Raw genomic sequence first — 22,236 nt, 5'->3', positions numbered from 1 at the left:
CAATCCATTTTGAGTAAGCGTCCGCGACAACCAAAAACATTTTGCCTAGAAATGGGCCCGCATAGTCCACGTGGATCCTCGGTCACGGTTTTGAGGGCCACAATCACAAACTTACCGGTGCCTCTCTGGTTGCATTGCTCAGCTGAGAGCAAGTGTTGCACTGGCGCATGCATGACTCCAAATCTGAGGCGATGCCGGGCCAATTGGCGACGAGGTAACGAACACATAGGATCTGGCTCGGCTTTCATTATTACAACGGCTGGGTGGGGGCTGTGCAGTTCAGACAAAAACGAATCTCTGCCTTTCTTGGGCAAGTCCACGCAATTGCCCCACAACAGACAGTCCGCCTGCATGGACATTTCGTTTTGCGCCTGTGGAACGGCTTAATTGCCTCCTGCATCTCCGCTGGGACACTGGACCAGCTCCCATGGAGGGCACAGTTTTTTTTTTAACCAAGGACAGTAAAGGATTCTGGCTGGTCCAGGTCCTGATCTGGTGGGACTTTTCGTTCTCGAATGCCTCCATGACCATGAGCAAGTCCGCTGGCTGTGCCATTTCCACCCCGGTGGTGGGCAATGGTAGCTGATTGAGAGCATCTGCGCAATTCTCTGTGCCCGGTCTGTGTTGGATTACATAGTTGTATGCCGACAGCATGAGTGCCCATCTTTGGATGCGGGCAGAGGCATTGGTGTTAATCCCTTTGCTCTCAGAGAATAGCGATATGAGTGGCTTGTGGTCAGTTTCAAGCTCAAACTTGAGGCCAAATAAGTACTGGTGCATTCTTTTTCCCCTGTAAACGCACGCCAGAGTCTCTTTTTCAATCATGTGTAGGCCCTTTCAGCCTTGGACAAACTCCTGGATGCATAAGCGACCGGTTGCAAGATCCCCGATTCATTAGCCTGTTGTAACACACACCCGACCCCGTATGATGACGCATTGCAAGCTAGCATTAATCTTTTACAAGGGTTATACAGGACAACCAGTTTGTTTGATCACAACAGATTTCTGGCTTTCTTAAAGGCAGCCTCTTGTGAAGTCTCCCATACTCAGTCATCTCCCTTGCGCAGTAGCACATGTAGTGGTTCTAGCAGGGTGCTTAACCCAGGTAGGAAATTATCGAAATAGTTATGGAGTCCCAGGAACGACCACAGCTCCGTCACGTTCTATGGTCTTGGCGCGTTCTTGATGGCCTTCGTCTGAACGTCGGTGGGTCTGATGCGATCTGCCGCGATTATTCTTCCCAAGAACTCGACCTCCTGCGTCAGGAAAACACACTTCGAGCATTTTAACCTGAGCCCCACGCGATCCAACTGACTAAGAACCTTTTCCAGATTCTTCAAGTGCTCAATGGTATCCCGATCTGTAACCAGTATGTCGTCCTGGAAAACCACAGTGCGAGGAGCCGACTTTAGCAGGCTCTCCATATTCCGTTGGAAGATTGCTGCGGCCGACAGAATCCCGAACGGGCACCGGTTATAGATGAACAGACTTGTGTGCGTGTTGATGCAGGTGAGGCCTTTTGAAGACTCCTCCAGCTCCTGCGTCATGTAGGCCAAGGTCAGGTCCAGCTTGGTGAACGTCTTCCCTCCAGCCAAGGTCGCAAATAGGTCGTCTGCCTTGGGTGGTGGGTACTGGTCGTGTAGCGAAAAACAGTTAATCGTTACTTTATAGCCCCACAAATTCTATCCATGCTGTTTTTTTTAAGTACCGGGATAATTGGACTAGCCCACTCATTGAATTGCACCGGCGCGATGATGCCTTCTTGATGCAGCCTGTCCAGCTCAATTTCCACTTTCTCACGCATCATATACGGTACCGCCCGTGCCTTGTGGTGGATGGGTCACGTACTGGGAACCAAATGGATCTGCACTTTCGCCCCCAAGAAGCTTCCAATTCCTGGCTCGAACAACGATGGGAACTTGCTCAGAACCTGGGCACATGAGACATCGTCGACGGACGAAAGTGCTCGGATGTCGTCCCAGTTCCAGTGGATTTTTCCCAGCCAGCTTCTGCCGAACAATGTGGGGCCATCCCCTGGCACAATTCACAGCAGGAGTTCGTGTACTACTCCATCATAGGAGACTTTGACTTCTGCATTGCCAATTACAGGGATTAATTCCTTAGTGTAAGTCCTTAGTTTGGTGTGAATGGGGCTGAGCTTGGGACTGTGTGTCTTTTAACCCCTCAGCCTGTCGAAGGCCTTTTTACTCATTATGGACTGACTTGCACCCGTGTCCAGTTCATAGATACTGGAATACCGTTCAGTTCAACTTTCAGCATTATTGGTGGACACTTCGTAGTGAATGTGTGTACCCCATACACTTCTGTCTCCTCAGTACGAGTCTCCAATTCAGCCTGATCCACAGTGGATCGATTTTCCTCTGCAACGTGGTGGTTTGCAGTTTGCCTGCACATTCGCTGGAGGGGTCACATTGTTCTGCAACCGTTGCACGCATAGTGCTTGCAGCGGCATTGATGGGGCCGATGATCACCTCCACAGTGCCAACAAGGTGTTAACTGCCTCGCATTAACGATTGATAGCGGACTCTGGGTCATCTGAGGGCGGGCAGCAGCAGCCGGCGTGTATGTTCTGCCATGTATATTTCTGCTCGAAACCGACGTCACTTTATGCACAGTACTGGCCGAAACTTCTTTACTCTGTGAAATCTGTTTGGTGTTGTCGCTGGTGGACATAAGTGCCTGGGCTATCGTTATGGCTTTACTTAGATTCGGAGTTTCTACAGTCAAGCTTGCAAAGGATTGTCTCATGGCCAATGCCCAGTACAAAACAGTCTCTAAGCATTTGTTCTAGGAATCCCTCAAACTCACAATGTCCTGCGAGGCGCCTTAGTTCGGCGACATAGCTCGCCACTTCCTGGCCCTCCGATCGTTGACACGTGTAGAATTGATATCTCACCATTAAAATGCTTTTCTTAGGATTTAGGTGCTCCCGGACCAGCGTACACAATTCTTCATAGGATTTCTCTGTTGGTTTTGCCGGAGCTAGGAGATTCTTCATGAGACCATGGGTTGTTGCCCCACAGTCAGCTAGGAGGATCGCCCTTCGTTTGGTAGCGTTCTCATCCCCTTCCAGCTCGTTGGCCACGAAGTATTGGTTGAGTCTCTTCACGAAGGCCTCCCAATCATCCCCTTCTGAGAACTTCTCCAGGATACCAACTGTTCTTTGCATTTTCACGCGGTTGTTCGTTAACTCGTCGCCAATTGGCCTGGCATCGACTCAGATTTAGAGTCATGCGTGCGCCAGTTGCAACACTTGCTCTCAGCTGAGCAATGCACCCAGAGAGGCACCGCTAAGTTTGTGGTCGTAGCCCTCCAAACCGTGGTCGAGGATCCACGTGAACTATGCGGGCCCATTTCTAGCAAAATGTTTTTGGTTGTCGTGGACGCTTACTCAAAATGGATTGAATGTGCGATAATGTCTGTAAGCACATCCACGGCCACTATTGAAAGCCTACGAGCCATGTTTTCCATGCACGGATTGCCTGATATCCTAGCCAGCGATAATGGGCCATGCTTCACCAGTGCTGAATTCAAGAAATTCATGACCCGCAATGGGATCAAACACGTCACATCTGCCCCGTTCAAGCCTACATTCAATGGCCAGGCAGAACGGGCAGTTCAGACCATCAAGCAAAGCTTGAAACATGTGTCGGAAGGCTCCCTGCAGACCTGGCTGTCCCGAGAGCTGCTCAGCTACCACACCAGACCCCACTCACTCACCGGGGTTCCCCCAGGCGAGCTGCTCATGAAAAGGGCACTAAAAACAAGGGTCTCCCGTGTCCACCCTGATCTCCATGATCACGTGGAGGGCAAGCGGCATCAACAAAGTGTGTACCATGATCGCGCAAAATTGTCACGTGATATTGAGATCAATGATCCTGTGTTTGTGCTCAATTATGGACATGGTCCCAAATGGCTCGCTGGCACGGTCACAGCCAAAGAGGGTAGTAGGGTGTTTCAGGTCAAACTGGCCAATGGACAAACGTACAGAAAACATTTGGACCAAATTGCGGTTCACCAACAGCTACGAACAACCCGAAGAAGACACCACCAACTTTGACCTTCCAACACAGACACAAGTGGCACCTGATGTCATGGTTGACCACGAATCCAAACTCACCATCCCCAGCAGCCCGGCAAGGCCGGCTGCCCAACAGCCCAGTGAAGAACTAACCAACTCACCCACACCCGCATTTGTACCGAGACGATCGACAAGGGAGTGAATGCAGAGGACACTAAACTGGGTGGCGGTGTGAGCTGTGAGGAGGACGCTAAGAGGTTGCAGTTTCATCCTTTATTATGAGTGTACTCAAGGTTGCCGAGAGGTAAAGACGATGGATTGCTAATCCATTGTGCTCTGCACGCATGGGGTTCGAATCCCGTCCTCCAATTGGTACACTCATAATAAAGGATGAAACTGAGTACTGTGTACAATGAACAAGTGTGACCTTAGCTCCTTTAGTAAGATTCCAGAGTGCAGGTACCGCGTGGGTGACCTGCTTATATACCGTGCTCCCAAGGGATGGTGGGATCCCTTGGGATTCCAAAAGGTCGACCTTCTGGTGGTAGTGTAATACAGGTTGCAAGGGGTTAAATACATAATACACACCCTCAGTACTGCCCCTCTGACAATGCAGCACTCCTTCAGTACTGCCCCTCCGACAGTGCAGCACACCCTCAGTACTGCCCCTCCGACAGTGCAGCACTCCCTCAGTACTGCCCCTCCGACAGTGCAGCACTCCGTCAGTACTGCACTTCCGACAGTGCAGCACACCCTCAGTACTACACTGGAATGGAAGCCTGGATTATGGGCTCACGTCTCTGGAGTTGGACTTGAACCCAGAACCTTCTGACTGAGGTGAGATAGATTGAAGCAAGCTGCCACTTTACCTCATCTCCTTCAAGCCCTCTTCTTTGACCAAACATTGTCCGATCACTGGTCCTTCGATCCATAGACCTCAACCTCACACAGAGTCAGGACTTTTCCACTTCCTGGGATGATGATATTCACGTATTGACCCTCCATTCCATCACAGTCAAAAGACAATGTTTCGATATCTAAAGTCGAGCCGATCGTTCCACATCTGAAAAAGAATAAATTAAGCACGATTATTGGCCAAATGTACTCGAGTTCCGGATTGTGAAGAAAATTCATTCTCAGGATGTGGGCATTGCTGGCAAGGCCGGCATTTATTGCCCGTCCCGAGTTGCCCTTCTTGAACCGCTGCAGTGCAGTTTGATACAAACAGAGGGGCTCGATGGGCTGCGTCAGGGGGCAGTTATAGTCAACCATGTTGGTGAGGGACTGGAATCACATGTAGACCATTTCCCGATCAGAGGCTGGTGAATCTTTGGAATTCTCTTCCCCAGAGGGCTGTAATGATTGGCAAAAAACGATAGGTGCGCCCTGTTTCGGGGAGTGGTGGATTTCTGTCCCATGGCCTATATTCTCCAGAGTTTATAAGAATGAGAGGTGTTCTCATTGAAACATATAAAATTCTTACAGGGCTTGACAGGGTAGATGCAGAGCGGATGTTTCCCCTGGCTGGGAAGTCTAGAACCAGGGGTCAGTCTCAGAATAAGTGGTCAGCCGTTTAGGACTGAGATGAGGATAAATTGCTAAATCGGGATGGTGAATCTTTCGAATTCTCTACCCCGGAGGGCTGTTGAGGATCAATCATTGAGTGTATTCAAGACAGAGATTGATAGATTTTTGGATATTAAGGGAATCAAGGGATATGGGGATAGTGCAGGAAAATGGCGTTGAGGTAGAAGAGCAGCCTTGGGGCCGAATGGTCTACTCCTGATCCTATTTCTTATGTTCTTATGTAATAACAACACAACAAACTACTGAAACGGGAGATAAATGGGTGAAAATTGCTGCCATGACGGGTGCGCACGAAGTGCCTTTCTGATCTGTCAACATTTCTTTACAAAGATCCTACACATCACCGCAGGAAGGACGTCCGCGCGGTACAGATTGGGCTATTTGCCCAACTCATGACCAGCGAATGTCCATCACACCTTTACGCCTGGTAAAAGCAGGTGCATTTACCAGCATAGAAAAAATAAAATTGAATCATTCATTTTTGTGGTAAAAACCCTGTCCATTAAGTTAAGTTCATTTTTAACCTTATTAAAAAAAAGTCGAAAAATCTTTTTTTTATAAAACATTTAATTACATTTAATTTCAATTAATTTTAAATATGTGTGGTGTATTTTTATTTATGGTGTTTTGTTTCTTATTTTAGGGGATTATTCTCATTGATAGTAATGGGAACTCGTATAAACTCAGTTCCCATTGTTATCACTGAGAATATTACCTAGTGATTGGTGGTCCAGGCCCACGTGATTGTAAACTAGATGTCCGTACGTGGAAGATATTTCCCCATGCGCTGCGCAGCGAATGAAGGTCTCCGACTGGAATCCTATGTTTCTCCGGGACCAACAGGTACTTTTGTAGATTTTTTTCGGGCGGTTGCGTTCGTACAACGGAAACCTCCGACCACCATTTGCCCCTATACTCTTCAATAAATCAGTCACGATTAAACTTCCTGAACAAACATACAACACAAATGTACAGCTTTAAAAGTGCAGCGCTTGCTGCTGTATAGTTACAGTGGGTTGCAATTTCCGTTATTCTCCAGCGAGCTCCCGATGTGAATCTCCGCTCCTGACAGCCGTTCCGAGCAGCAGTCGGCTCTGTTAGTGATGTTTACCGTAGACACACGGTACGTGTCCTTTAAATCCACTCTCCACCACGGGTCATTCTGTATGGGGGTGTGCGTGCACGATTTCCCAGCCCACTGCGTGTCTGCATTGCCGTCAATGGCTCGAGAGGCACCTGCTGAGTGAGATGTGTCAGATTGGGTCGCAGTCCCCTTCAGTGCCACATTGTCCTCTGTAGAAAAACATAATGACATAAGAACATAAGAATTAGGAGCAGGAGTCGGCCATTCGGCCCCTTGAGCCCACTCCACTATTTGGTCGCCGTTTGGAGCGTGGGCAGGAACATCGATGGGGCCCTGGTAAAGCAGATGAGCGGGAAGGTCGTGGTGGACTTGCGACGAGTGATTGGGGCAGAGGAGTGATGAGGGATAGTGACGGCGGTTCGGCAAATGTTGAATGCGAAGGTGCAGGAGGAGATTGTGGCGGAAATTCGGCGAATGTTTGATGCAGAGGAGCGGCGAGAGTTCATGGCGGAGGTGCGGTGAATGAGTGTTCGGGGCCCAGAAGAGCCGAGGGCCCAGGGGTAGCACGGGCCAGCTCACACTATGATATGTGCACGCACTAGGTCCGTGCAGCAGAGCAGGTCTCCAGTTGGTCCTGGTTTACCCTTGGCACTGGATAAAGGCCTAGCTCTGTCAAGCCCATGTGGTGGCTAGTGTGCAACGGTCACCACACGTTAAAAACATCCACGCACAGGCATCTTCCACCCCTTCGATTGCAGTTCATAACTGGAATATCGGGTCCTTCATTGAAACATCTCTGAACTCTTGTGGAAGCAAGTCATCCTCGTTCGAGGGACCGCCTATGATAATAATGATGACTATTCAATAAGATCATGGCTGATCTTCTGACTTAAACTCCACCTTCCCGCACTATACAGATATCCCTTGATTCCCCGAGAGTCCATAAATCTATCTATCACAGTTTTGAATATACTCAACGACTGAGCATCCAAAGCCCTCCAGGGTAGAGAATTCTAAAGATTCACCACTCACTGAATGAAGTAATTCCTTCTCATCTCAGTCTTAAATAACCGACCCCTTATCCTGAGACTATGCCCCTAGTTCGAGACTCAGCAGCCAGGAGAAACAACCTCTCAGCATCTACGATCAATCCCCTTCAGAATCTAGTGTGATTCAATGAGAACACGTCTTATTCTAATCTTCCGAGAGTAGAGGCCCAATCTACTCAATCCTCCTAATAGGACAAACCTTTCACCTCAGGTAACAATCAGGTGAGCCTTCATTGAGTGTTTGCTAGTGCTGTTGGAGAGGAGTTAAACTAATATGGCAGGGGGATGGGAACCAATGCAGGGAGACAGAGGGAAACAAAAAGGAGACAAAAGCAAAAGACAGAAAGGAGATGAGTGAAAGTGGAGGGCAGAGAAACCCAAGGCAAAAAACAAAAAGGGCCACTGAATATAAAGGGGCTGCAGGAGGGGTCAAAACTAAAAATCATGGTTTAAAAACTAGTATTAAAACACTCTACCTAAACGCACGCAGCATTCGAAATAAAGTAAATGAGTTGACGGCACAAATCATTACAAATGGTGGCCATTATAGAAACGTGGTTGCAGGGTGGCCAAGACTGGGAATTAAACATACAGGGGTATCTGACGATTCGGAAAGATAGACAAGAAGGGAAAGGAGGTGGGGTAGCTCTGTTAATAAAGGATGATATCAGGGCAGTTGTGAGAGACGATATTGGCTCTAATGAACAAAATGTTGAATCATTGTGGGTGGAGATTAGAGATAGTAAGGGGAAAAAGTCACTGGTGGATGTAGTTTATAGGCCCCCAAATAATAACTTCACGGTGGGGAGGGCAATAATCAAGGGAATAACGGAGGCATGTGAAAAAGGAACGGCAGTAATCATGGGGGATTTTAACCTACATATCGATTGGTCAAATAAATCGCACAGGGTAGCCTGGAGGAGTAATTCATAGAATGCATACGGGATTGTTTCTTAGAACAGTATGTTACAGAACCTACAAGGGAGCAAGCTATCTTAGATCTGGTCCTGTGTAATGAGACAGGAATAATAAACGATCTCCGAGTGAAAGATCCTCTCGGAATGAGTGATCACAGTATGGTTGAATTTGTAATACAGATTAAGGATGAGGAAGTAGTGTCTCAAACGAGTGTACTATGCTTAAACAAAGGGGACTACAGTGGGATGAGGGCAGAGTTGGCTAAAGTAGACTGGAAACACAGACTAAACGGTGGCACAATTGAGGAACAGTGGAGGACTTGTAAGGAGCTCTTTCATAGTGCTCAACAAAAATATATTCCAGTGAAAAAGAAGGGCGGTAAGAGAAGGGATAACTAGTCGTGGATAACCAAGGAAATAAAGGAGAGTATCAAATTAAAAACCAATGCGTGTAAGGTGGCCAAGGTTAGTGGGAAAATAGAAGATTGGGAAAATTTTAAACGACAGCAAAGAATGACTAAGAAAGCAATAAAGAAAGGAAAGATAGATTACAAAGGTAAACTTGCGCAAAACATAAAAACGGATAGTAAAAGCTTTTACAGATATATAAAATGGAAAAGAGTGACTAAAGTAAATGTTGGTCCCTTAGAAGATGAGAAGGAGGATTTAATAATGGGAAATGTGGAAATGGCTGAGACCGTAAACAATTATTTTGCTTCGGTCTTCACAGTGGAAGACACAAAAACCATGCCAAAAATTGCTGGTCACAGGAATGTGGGAAGGGAGGACCTTGAGACAATCACTATCACTAGGGGGGGTAGTGCTGGACAGGTTAATGGGACTCAAGGTAGACAAGTCACCCAGGTCCTGATGAAATGCATCCCAGGGTATTAAAAGAGATGGCGGAAGTTATAGCAGATGCATTCGTTATAATCTATCAAAATTCTCTGGACTCTGGGGAGGTACCAGCGGATTGGAAAGCAGCTAATGTAACGCCTCTGTTTAAAAAAGGGGGCAGACAAAAGGCGGGTAACTATAGGCCGGTTAGTTTAACATCTGTAGTGGGGAAAATGATTGAAACTATCATTAAGGAAGAAATAGCGTGACATCTAGATAGGAATAGTGCAATCAAGCAGACGCAGCATGGATTCATGAAGGGGAAATCATGTTTAACTAATTTACTGGAATTCTTTTAGGATAAAATGAGCATGGTGGATAAAGGTATACCGATGGATGTGGTGTATTTAGATTTTCAAAAGGCATTCGATAAGGTGCCACACAAAAGGTTACTGCAGAAGATAAAGGTACACGGAGTCAGAGGAAATGTATTATCATGGATAGAGAATTGGCTGGCGAACAGAAAGCAGAGAGTTGGGATAAATGGGTCCTTTTCGGGTTGGAAATCAGTGGTTAGTGGTGTGCCACAGGGCTCGGTGCTGGGACCACAACTATTTACACTATACATAGATGACCTGGAAGAGGGGACAGAGTGTAGTGCAACAAAATTTGCAGATGACACAAAGATTATTGGGAAAGCGGGTTGTGTGGAGGACACAGAAAGGCTGCAAAGAGATTTAGATAGGTTAAGCGAATGGGCTAAGGTTTGGCAGATGGAATACAATGTCGGAAAGTGTGAGGTCATCCACCTTTGGAAAATAAACAGTAAAGGGAATATTATTTGAATGGGGAGAAATTACAACATGCTGCGGTGCAGAGGGACCTGGGGGTCCTTGTGCATGAATCCCAAAAAGTTAGTTTTCAGGTGCAGCAGGTAATCAGGAAGGCAAATGGAATGTTGGCCTTCATTGCGAGAGGGATGGAGTACAAAAGCAGGGAGGTCCTGCTGGAACTGTATAGGGTATTGGTGAGGCCGCACCTGGAGTACTGCGTGCAGTTTTGGTCACCTTACTTAGAGGGGGTACAGAGACGATTCACGAGGCTGATTCCGGAGATGAGGAGGTTACCTTATGATGATAGATTGAGTAGACTGGGTCTTTACTCGTTGGAGTTCAGAAGGATGAGGGGTGATCTTATAGAAACATTTTAAATAATGAAAGGGATAGACAAGATAGAGGCAGAGAGGTTGTTTCCACTAGTCGGGGAGACTAGAACTAGGGGGCACAGCCTCAAAATACGGGGGAGCCAATTTAAAACCGAGTTGAGAAGGAATTTCTTCTCCCAGAGGGTTGTGAATCTGCCCAAGGAAGCAGTTGAGGCTAGCTCATTGAATTATTCAACTCACAGATAGATAGATTTTTAACCAATAAGGGAATTAAGGGTTACGGGGAGCGGGCGGGTAAGTGGAGCTGAGTCCACGGCCAGATCAGCCATGATCTTGTTGAATGGCGGAGCAAGCTCGAGTGGCTTGATGGCCTACTCCTGTTCCTAATTCTTATGTTCTTATGTTGTTATAACAATGGTGTTGTTACATGAGGCCATGAATTTGATAGGCTAAAGGGTGGCGGTGGGGGGTGAGCGGGAGGCGGGGGCGGGGAACAAGCTCACTGGAGCCGCCAAATCTGCAAGAAGATCGGACAAAAAAGTAATCACCCCAGGTGCACATTTTTGGGAATTGAAGTGTTAAGAAGGGGAGTCATCTAGAGACTCGCAGACTCCATGTGCAAACTGGGAACAGTCGAGTCCATTATTGCAGTCAATCAACCAGGATCACCATAAAACAACGTATCGATGAAAACACCTTGTCAAATACCCGACATCCACTGGTTCTCCTTTGTCCACTCTGCTAGTTACATCCTCAAAAAATTCCAGAAGATTCGTCAAGCATGATTTCCCTTTCATAAATCCATGCTGACTTGGACTGATCCTGTCATTGCTTTGCAAATGCGCTGCCATTTCATCCTTAATGATTGATTCCAACATTTTCCCCACTATTGATGTCAGGCTAACCGGTCTATAATTACCCATTTTCTCTCTCCCTCCTTTTGTAAAAAGTGGTGTTACATTAGCTACCCTCCAGTCCATCGGAACTGATCCAGAGTCAGCACAGGAGACTATGGTCTAAAAATCGATTAATACAAGCTTTTGGAATTAAATACAAGCTTTTGGAATTAACTGGACAATGGGAGCAAAAAGGTGCCAGCCTTAGGGCAGTTGGTGACTCACCCCAATTAAGGACACTCTGTGGTCAGGAAGCAAACTGACTTTATACATAACAACAATGGTGTTGTTACATGAGGCCCTGAATTTGATTGGCCAAAAGGTGGCGGCGGGTGAGGGTGGGGGGAACAAGCTCACTGGAGACGCCAAGTCTGCAAGAAGATTGGACAAAAAAGGAATCACCCCAGGTGCACATTTTTGGGAATTGAGGTGTTAAGATGGGGAGTCATCTTGAGACTCGCAGACTCTGTGTGCAACCTGGGAACAGTTGAGTCCATGACTGCAGTCAATCAACCAGGATCACCACAAAACAACGTATCGATGAAAACACACTAGAAATGATTTCCAAGATCCCAAAGTCCCGACACCAATTCCCTGTCAGACCAATGCCAAACCCTGATGCACAACAAGCTGCAGACCACTCCACTATAAATGTCTATGTGATCTTCGAACAACTATTTCAGTTTATAATGCAGAATCAAGGGACCTGTGGGCCTTGGTAAAGCAAACCTTGAGCCCAACTGAACACACCTGATTTCTAACTCACCTAGGACGTGCTACTCATGATGCATTGTTGGTTGCTCACCCTAACGATATCCAGGATCGCCTAAACGCTATCTTCAATTCTCTCACCACGACCCTTCAGAAGCCCATCAGTATGGCCACAGTATTAGAAACTAATCCCAAGCGTGAAGAAACTGCCGATTGAAATATATGGGAGTCAATCAGGAGATAAGGCCTTCAGGGCAGGAGAGGATTCTCCTCAATTCTGCGCTATCCTACTTCAGTGCCTGCCTTATTCGATTGCTCACGCTATCCGGACAAATAATATGAATTGGGCAGATAACAGTAAAGCCCAGATGGAAAGAGCGGTTAGATATTATTGGCAGGAAAAGAAAGGGGAGGGGGGAGGTGCGCCCCCCCAACCCGGGTCAAGACTGAATACGTGACTAGAAAGGAAGAGCCATCTCGGGAGGAAGGACCAATAGAATCGCAGTGTTGCATACAGGATTGGATGGATAAGCAAGGATACGGTTATACTAAACAACCAAACGGCCCGAGCCCTGCTAATAAACCTCCCTATTGTCCCTGGCATGGTATGGGAAGAGGCCAGGACTGGGTAAGAGGAATTGACTGTTTTAATTGTGGGCAGGAAGGACATTGGAATAAAAATTGCCTCTACCGTCAGCATGGAAAAGGAAGAGGAGGAAGAGGAGGGGGGGCAAGGGAGGAGAGGAGGATCTTACACTAACTTCTCCCAGAACAACCCCTTTGGTCAATTGTCCCCCGATTGACTACGCAGCTTGATTGTGCAGGGATCCTCCCCGGACGACGAACCAATTCTGAATGAGTGGCAACTCTTTTTGATAGATACGGGAGCCTTCATGTCTTCTGTACAATCAAAGCTTAAACTCCCTGCCTCTACTGAAACACAGGAACTTTCAGGATTCCTGGGACAAGTCTCTACATTCCCGGTGTCAGAACCGGTTAAAATGGGTTACCAGGTAGAATCGGTGGAACATCGATTTGTTATCACAACCAATCTGGACTGTAACTTGATGGCTAGAGACCTCCTCTGCAAATTCCAGTTGCATTTGGAGTGTGGAGATGATGGGATTATTGTAAAACAGGGAACCCTTAAGCGGCAGTATTATACCACTAGAACCCCTCAGTGGTGGTCTCTGGACCTGCCGCAGGCACCCTATCACATGACCCTAGCATACGATCCCAGTGGAAATGGGAAGACCTCTTCACTCCAGCAATCGATGTCCCCCATGCTCAGAGGCAGAGCAAAACCTCACCTTTGCTTGGGCCAGGCACCAGAGAACAGACCAGTGCAGCACCTGAGGCACAGACCATCCATCACGACTGCGTGGCAATGATCCGACTGGAACGATACCCTTCCAGTGGTTGTGGCAGAATCGTGGGAGAGAAGGATCAAGGCAGTCAACCTCGAGGACAGAGGCAAGATGGCATTCCTGCTGCAGCGAGGTGCAGCGTGGTTGAAAAAAGAGCCCCACCACGCTAAAGATTTGGAAGTGATGGTGCGCCAGGCTATAGACGAGGCTGACCCTACCAGCCGGGATGTGCAAATACATGACTATGTGGATCCTCATGTGTGGGCAGAGGACCACTCCCAAGTGGGTTATACTCCCATTGATCCAATTGAGATCCCAGTGCAGGGCAATGTGGACTGGCCCTCTATCCGACAGAACCCACTGAAATCACAGGCAATCCTAAACTGACCTTTCAGCACTGTACTGCCATTAATCCGGCCTGTTTTCTTACTGAGCCACCCCAAGATGAGGAAGAACCCAGTCATAGACATAGAAAAAACATAGAAAATAGGTGCAGGAGCAGGCCATTCAGCCCTTCTAGCCTGCACCGCCATTCAACGAGTTCATGGCTGAACATGAAACTTCAGTACCCACTTCCTGCTTTCACGCCATACCCCTTGATCCCCCGAGTAGTAAGGACTTCATCTAACTCCCTTTTGAATATATTTAGTGAATTGGCCTCAACTACTTCCTGTGGTAGAGAATTCCACAGGTTCACCACTCTCTGGGTGAAGAAGTTTCTCCTTATCTCGGTCCTAAATGGCTTACCCCTTATCCTTAGACTGTGACCCCTGGTTCTGGACTTCCCCAACATTGGGAACATTCTTCCTGCATCCAACCTGTCCAAACCCGTCAGAATTTTAAACGTTTCTATGAGGTCCCCTCTCACTCTTCTGAACTCCAGTGAATACAAGCCCAGTTGATTCAGTCTTTCTTGATAGGTCAGTCCCACCATCCCGGGAATCAGTCTGGTGAATCTTCGCTGCACTCCCTCAACAGCAAGTATGTCCTTCCTCAAGTTAGGAGACCAAAACTGTACACAATACTCCAGGTGTGGCCTCACCAAGGCCCTGTACAACTGTAGCAACACCTCCCTGCCCCTGTACTCAAATCCCCTCGCTATGAAGGCCAACATGCCATTTGCTTTCTTAACCGCCTGCTGTACCTGCATGCCAACCTTCAATGACTGATGTACCATGACACCCAGGTCTCGTTGCACCTTCCCTTTTCCTAATCTGTCACCATTCAGATAATAGTCTGTCTCTCTGTTTTTACCACCAAAGTGGATAACCTCACATTTATCCACATTATACTTCATCTGCCACGCATTTGCCCACTCACCTAACCTATCCAAGTCACTCTGTAGCCTCATAGCATCCTCCTCGCAGCTCACACTGCCACCCAACTTAGTGTCATCCGCAAATTTGGAGATACTACATTTAATCCCCTCGTCTAAATCATTAATGTACAATGTAAACAGCTGGGGCCCCAGCACAGAACCCTGCGGTACCCCACTAGTCACTGCCTGCCATTCCGAAAAGTACCCATTTACTCCTACTCTTTGCTTCCTGTCTGACAACCAGTTCTCAATCCACGTCAGCACACTACCCCCAATCCCATGTGCTTTAACTTTGCACATTAATCTCCTGTGTGGGACCTTGTCGAAAGCCTTCTGAAAGTCCAAATATACCACATCAACTGGTACTCCTTTGTCCACTTTATTGGAAACATCCTCAAAAAATTCCAGAAGATTTGTCAAGCATGATCTCCCTTTTACAAATCCATGCTGACTTGGACCTATCATGTCACCATTTTCCAAATGCGCTGCTATGACATCCTTAATAATTGATTCCATCATTTTACCCACTACTGAGGTCAGGCTGACCGGTCTATAATTCCCTGCTTTCTCTCTCCCTCCTTTTTTAAAAAGTGGGGTTACATTGGCTACCCTCCACTCGATAGGAACTGATCCAGAGTCAATGGAATGTTGGAAAATGACTGTCAATGCGTCCGCTATTTCCAAGGCCACCTCCTTAAGTACTCTGGGATGCAGTCCATCAGGCCCTGGGGATTTATCGGCCCTCAATCCCATCAATTTCCCCAACACAATTTCCCGATTGTTTATGATTGTTTATCTTTAATTTAAGAGGCCACATCAGTCAGGGAAGATTTAGTTGATGTACCAATTGAAGATCCAGACTGTATTATGTATGTTGACGGAATTAATCCAGAAGGTACACGAATCTCAGGATACGCCATAGTAAAACAGGAGAATCAGGTCTTGGAATCTGCCGCTTTTGAAACCGCCTATTCTGCCCAACAAGCTGAACTATTCGCCCTCACCCGAGCCTGTATCTTGGCCAAAGATCTCAAAGTCAATATCTATACCGACTCTAGGTATGCCTTTGGGGTGGCCCATGATTTCGGACAATTATGGAAAAATAGGGGATTCCGAACCTCAGAGGGGAATGAGATATCCCATAAGTAACTAGTATCTGATTTGTTGCAAGCCCTCATGCTCCCCAAGCACATTGCCGTTGTTGAATGTACCGCCCACACCACCGGAAAATCCCCGGTTGATATAGGGAACCACTGTGCTGACAAAGAGGCTGAACAGGCCTCTCGTGACCAACAGATGGTCGTGCCCAAAATTATGAGTCAGACTAAAAATCCTGCGAAGGATAAGTTAGCCTCGGAAAAACCAATGCCAACCATCCAAGATGTTATAAAAGCACAGGAGGACGCTCCTGAAAAAGATAAACTGTTGTGGAAATATTATGCATGTACTTATGACAATGTTTCTAAATTCTGGACCACTCCCGCGGAACAGACTTGCATGTCTGATGAGTTGGCTCTATGGGTTATTGATTGTATGCAGTTTGCTACTCATTGTGGAGCAAGAACCACGAGTGATACACTTTTGGCTACTTGGTGGCACCCTAGACTCCAGGCGCTCGCCCAGAACATCAGTAGTCGTTGCCTGGTTTGCCAGCAACATAATCCAGGGAAGGGAGTCCCCTGTGATTGGGGTAAAACGCCCCTACCTGAAGGTCCCTTTGAGACATTTCAGTTGGACTACATTGAGTTGCAAAAAGTTCAGTGTTACAAATATGTGTTAGTAATAGTAGATGTGTTTAGCAGATGAATTGAAGCCTACCCTAACCTGGACAATAAGGCTCAAACTGTTGTTAAGGTGTTAATGAGGGAAATTGTTCCTAGATATGGTATCTCAGCTCGACTGATGACCACCTATGTTCTTTCTGACTCAGGCTCTGCGACTAGCTCACAACCAGGTTCAAGATGCTCACCTCGACCTCCCAGTTTTACCCAAATTGTCCCTCGTGGCACGAGGGAAGTATGGATTCGGAAGGGATTAGAGCCACAATGGGAGGGGCCTTTTCAGGTGTTACTCACTACCCCCACTGCAGCCAAGGTTGAGGGGAGGGGTGCCTGGGTTCACCTGCACCACTGCAAGCTCACCACCCTCTAACGAACCTATTTTACTGGTTATTCTAACTCCTGTTTCTGTTCCAGATTTCTTCTTCTCCATAGCTGAACAAGGCCGTTGGCATCCTAATTGGAACGTGGACCAGTTTGAACTTTTACCCGTAGTGATAGACAGCCAGCTACACCGACGGTGACCTGAGAAGAGAGACGGGAAAACTGAACTCTTTTAATCAGCAAAATAATTGGACTATTTATCTGAATCCTGAGCCATAAGATGAAACTGTCTGTATGCCACAATCTGTATAATAGTGTTGATATATGACAGTTTCGGCGCATGGGAGAGGAGACAGAGACGAGAGCTCCATGTAAACACCTTTTTGTACATGTCTTATGTTTATGCGCAAAATGGGAACTTTTCTAGATGTTGGGTGTGTTCACATTCCCTATACATTCCCTATACATTCCAAAGGGGGAATTCCTTTGCGCCCCGTTCCACTAACCCTAACTGAGACTGTCAGATGGATTCAGAGCCAAACTATCACGAGAGGAGGGGGGCCAATACAATACTGCTGAAGCTCTGGAGGGCATCACAGCTGAAATGGTAGCAATAAGGACCGTAGCATTGCAAAACCGAATGGCCCTCAATTACCTGTTAGCTGAGAAAGGGGGAACGTGTGCCCTGATAAGTGCAACATTCAGATCCTACATTCCTGATAGTTCAGAAAACATAACCAATCTCGCTGATCACATAAGAAGGGAGGTGAAGAAGTTATCCACACCAGCAGAAGGATCTAGCTGGTTTGATTGGCTATCAGATGGATCTTGGAGATCCAATCTAATTGTTGGTTGCCTTAACCTTTGTTGTAAAGTAATGATGGCAAGGTTAGCAAACCCTCTTGTGGTCAAGGGCTCCCGAGTTATGATCCAACGAACTAAAGAACTACTCGACACTAACAACAATATGATTCAGGAAATAGAGTGTGAATGGATGAATGCGATACTCCTAGAATGATCCTAAGTGTTATGATAAAAGGGGGGAATGTGAATGTTTAAAAATGTATAGAGACATTGAAGTTGAGAACGTGGGAATTGTATAGGGACAGTATAAGCTAACAAAGAATTCATGGAGGAATAGCCATGACATCTCAGACTCGAGACTGCGAAATGTTACAACACTAACACGTATTGAAACAAAACCCACAGCTTGCAGAAAAACCTCAAGGTCTTATTAAATCATGTTATTAACTTGAAACATTAACAGAAGGTCTTTGTTTAAAATCAGACCATACTTAGGTCGGGTTATGAGTGGACAAAGGGAAAGAGGGATCAAAAGAGATAGGCTAAACTAGGATGTCACTCTAGCCCTATCTTGTTCTCTTTTGCCGAAAATGTATAACCATCGTCCCTTTACAATGTAACGTCACTTTGTCCGTAGGAAGTGGGTGCGTTCGAACAGACTTGCATTCCTTCTGTCTGATAAAGTCCCCGATCGGGATTTGCTTTTTAAATAAAAGCTTGCTTTGTTTAAAGCACAAACGGTATTCGTTTCAGTAATTTTGCTGAACCAGATTGAGGTAAAAGAATCCAGAAATCAACATGCTGAGGCAGCGCTGCACTATCGGAGGGACAGTACTGAGGGAGTGCTGCACTATCGGAGGGACAGTACTGAGGCAGCGCTGCACTGTCTGTAAGGTTACAAATCTTCAGAAAAACACATAGAAACATAGAAAATAGGTGCAGAAGTAGGCCATTCGACCCTTCGAACCTGCAACACCATTCAATAAGATCATGGCTGATCACTCCCTCAGTACCCCTTTCCTACTTTTTCTCCATATCCCTGAATCCCCTTAGCTGTAAGGGGCATATCTAACTCCCTCTTGAATATATCCAATGAACTGGCATCAACAACTCTCTGCGGCAGGGAATTCCTCAGATTAACAGAAGTTTCTCCTCATCTCAGTCCTAAATGGCCTACCCCTTATCCTAAGACTATGTCCCCTGGTTCTGCACTTCCCCAACATCGGGAACATTCTTCCCGCATCTAACCTGTCCAGTCCCATCAGAATCTTATACGTTTCTATGAGATCCCCTCTCATCCTTCCAAACTCCAGTGAATAAAGGCCCAGTTGATTCTGTCTCTCCTCATATGACAGTTCAGCCATCCCGGGAATCAATCTGGTGAACCTTCGCTGCACTCCCTCAATAGCAAGAACGTCCTTCCTCAGATTAGGAGACCAAAACTGAACACAATATTCCAGGTGAGGCTTCACTAAGGCCCTGTACAACTGCAGTAAGACCTCCCTGCTCCTAAACTCAAATCCCCGAGCTATGAAGGCCAACATACCATTTGCCTTCTTCACCGCCTGCTGTACCTGTATGCCAACTTTTAATGACTGATGAACCATGACACCCAGGTCTCGTTGCACCTCCCCTTTTCCTAATCTGCCGCCATTCAGATAATATTCTGCCTTCGTGTTTTTGCCCCCAAAATGGATAACCTCACATTTATCCACAATATACTGCATCTGCCATGCATTTGCTCACTTACCTAGCCTGTCCAAGTCACCCTGCAGTCTCTTAGCGTCTTCCTCACAACTCACACCCGCACCCAGTTTCGTGTCATCTGCAAACTTGGAGATATTACACTCAATTCCTTCATCTAAATAATTAATGTATATTGTAAAGAGCTGGGGTCCCAGCACTGAGCCCTGCGGCACCCCACTAGTCAGTGCCTGCCATTCTGAAAAGAACCCGTTAATCCTGACTTTCTGCTTCCTGTCTGCCAACCAGTTCTCTATCCACATCAGTACATTACTCCCGATACCACGCGCTTTAATTTTGCACAACAATCTCTTGTGCGGGACCTTGTCAAATACCCGACATCCACTGGTTCTCCCTTGTCCACTCTGCTAGTTACATCCTCAAAAAATTCCAGAAGATTCGTCAAGCATGATTTCCCTTTCATAAATCCATGCTGACTTGGACTGATCCTGTCACTGCTTTCCAAATGCGCTGCTATTTCATCCTTAATGATTGATTCCAACATTTTCCCCGCTATTGATGTCAGGCTAACCGGTCTATAATTACCCATTTTCTCTCTCCCTCCTTTTGTAAAAAGTGGTGTTACATTAGCTACCCTCCAGTCCATAGGAACTGATCCAGAGTCAGCACAGGAGACTATGGTCTAAAAATCGATTAATACAAGCTTTTGGAATTAAATACAAGCTTTTGGTATTAACTGGACAATGGGAGCAAAAAGGTGCCAGCCTTAGGGCAGTTGGTGACTCACCCCAATTAAGGACACTCTGTGGTCAGGAAGCAAACTGACTTTATACATAACAACAATGGTGTTGTTACATGAGGCCCTGAATTTGATTGGCCAAAAGGTGGCGGCGGGTGAGGGTGGGGGGGGAACAAGCTCACTGGAGACGCCAAGTCTGCAAGAAGATTGGACAAAAAAGGAATCACCCCAGGTGCACATTTTTGGGAATTGAGGTGTTAAGATGGGGAGTCATCTTGAGACTCGCAGACTCTGTGTGCAACCTGGGAACAGTTGAGTCCATGACTGCAGTCAATCAACCAGGATCACCACAAAACAACGTATCGATGAAAACACATTATCAGAAACCACAGAGGCGGGAGATCAATCATAACGTGGATATAAATATGCGAGCTAGAAGCAACTCAAGGTTCAGGCACAGAAGGATGGAAAGGAACAGCACTGCAGAGAACGGCCAGAAGAATAACCAACCGGTCACGGAACCAACGACCACGAACTTACAATAGATACAACCAGGAAGGGTGATTGTATGTTTTCAGTCGATTTCTCTCAGAAGCCTAGTTCTGTAGTTTTGGTTAGTTTTTCTGCGTTATAAAACTGACACTGCGTTCAGCCTAAATTTTGTGCCACTTGTTGTCCTTTTCCCTTATAAGTTCCGAGATCAAAGAATCAGCGTAGAGTGTAAACCATATACACGCCCTACATGTCGCAGGGGCAGCACTGAAGGAGCGCCGCACTGTCGGAGGGGCAGCACTGAGGGAGTGCCGCACTGTCGGAGGGGCAGCACTGAGGGAGTGCCGCACTGTCGGAGGGGCAGCACTGAAGGAGCGCCGCACTGTCGGAGGGGCAGCACTGAGGGAGTGCCGCACTGTCGGAGGAGCAGCACTGAGGGAGTGCCGCACTGTCGGAGGGGCAGCACTGAAGGAGCGCTGCACTGTCGGAGGGGCAGCACTGAAGGAGCGCCGCACTGTCGGAGGGGCAGCACTAAGGAAGCGCTGCACTGTCGGAGGGGCAGTACTGAGGGAGTGCCGCACTGTCGGAGGGGCAGCACTGAGGGAGTGCTGCACTGTCGGAGGGGCAGCAGTAAGGAAGCGCTGCACTGTCGGAGGGGCAGCGCTGAGGGAGTGCCGCACTGTCGGAGGGGCAGCACTAAGGAAGCGCTGCACTGTCGGAGGGGCAGCGCTGAGGGAGTGCTGCACTGTCGGAGGGGCAGCACTAAGGAAGCGCTGCACTGTCGGAGGGGCAGTACTGAGGGAGTGCCGCACTGTCGGAGGGGCAGTACTGAGGGAGTGCCGCACTGTCGGAGGGGCAGTACTGAGGGAGTGCAGCACTGTCGGAGGGGCAGTACTGAAGGAGCGCCGCACTGTCGGAGGGGCAGCACTGAAGGAGTGCTGCACTGTCGGAGGGGCAGCACTGAAGGAGCGCCGCACTGTCGGAGGGGCAGCACTGAAGGAGTGCCGCACTGTCGGAGGGGCAGTACTGAGGGAGTGCCGCACTGTCGGAGGGGCAGTACTGAGGGAGTGCCGCACTGTCGGAGGGGCAGTACTGAGGGAGTGCCGCACTGTCGGGGAGTGCCGCACTGTCGGAGGGGCAGTACTGAGGCAGTGCAGCACTGTCGGAGGGGCAGTACTCTAGGCGTGCTGCATTTTCGGAGGAGAAGTACAGACAGAGCGCTGCATTGTCAGAAGAGCAGCACTGAGGGACCGCTACACTTTCGGAGGGGCAGTACTGAGGAAGTGCTGCACTGTCGAGGGACAGCACTAAATGAGCGGTGCACTGTCAGAGGGGGCAGTACTCGGTACCTGCTCTCTCAGGTGGACGTAAAAGAACCCACAGCCACTATTCAGAGAGCAGCAGTAGAGTTCTCACTTGTGT

General features: G+C 47.6%; 1 protein-coding gene across 10 annotated transcripts in view; it reads right to left on the bottom strand.

Annotated features, from left to right (window-relative positions):
* Positions 1–22,236, bottom strand: part of LOC139254651 (uncharacterized) — a 228,861-nt gene that overhangs the window by 3,429 nt on the left and 203,196 nt on the right. For 8 of the 10 annotated variants that reach the window (XM_070873776.1, XM_070873775.1, XM_070873774.1 and 5 more), the window contains 3 exons: positions 17,130–17,276; positions 6,640–6,922; positions 4,912–5,105 (listed from right to left, as the gene is read on the bottom strand). In XM_070873776.1, the coding sequence (XP_070729877.1) occupies positions 4,955–5,105; positions 6,640–6,922; positions 17,130–17,276 (581 nt within the window). In that variant the 3' untranslated portion in view covers positions 4,912–4,954. Of the gene's footprint in view, positions 1–4,911; positions 5,106–6,639; positions 6,923–17,129; positions 17,277–22,236 lie in introns of those variants that run through there. The other 2 variants (XM_070873779.1, XM_070873778.1) reach the window with 2 other exon arrangements.

This window comes from Pristiophorus japonicus, unplaced genomic scaffold, assembly GCF_044704955.1.
Source record: "Pristiophorus japonicus isolate sPriJap1 unplaced genomic scaffold, sPriJap1.hap1 HAP1_SCAFFOLD_567, whole genome shotgun sequence".
In the NCBI taxonomy this organism is placed as follows: Eukaryota; Metazoa; Chordata; class Chondrichthyes; family Pristiophoridae; genus Pristiophorus; species Pristiophorus japonicus.
Note: the sequence above shows the minus strand (reverse complement) of the source record. Positions and strands in the feature narration are given on the sequence as shown.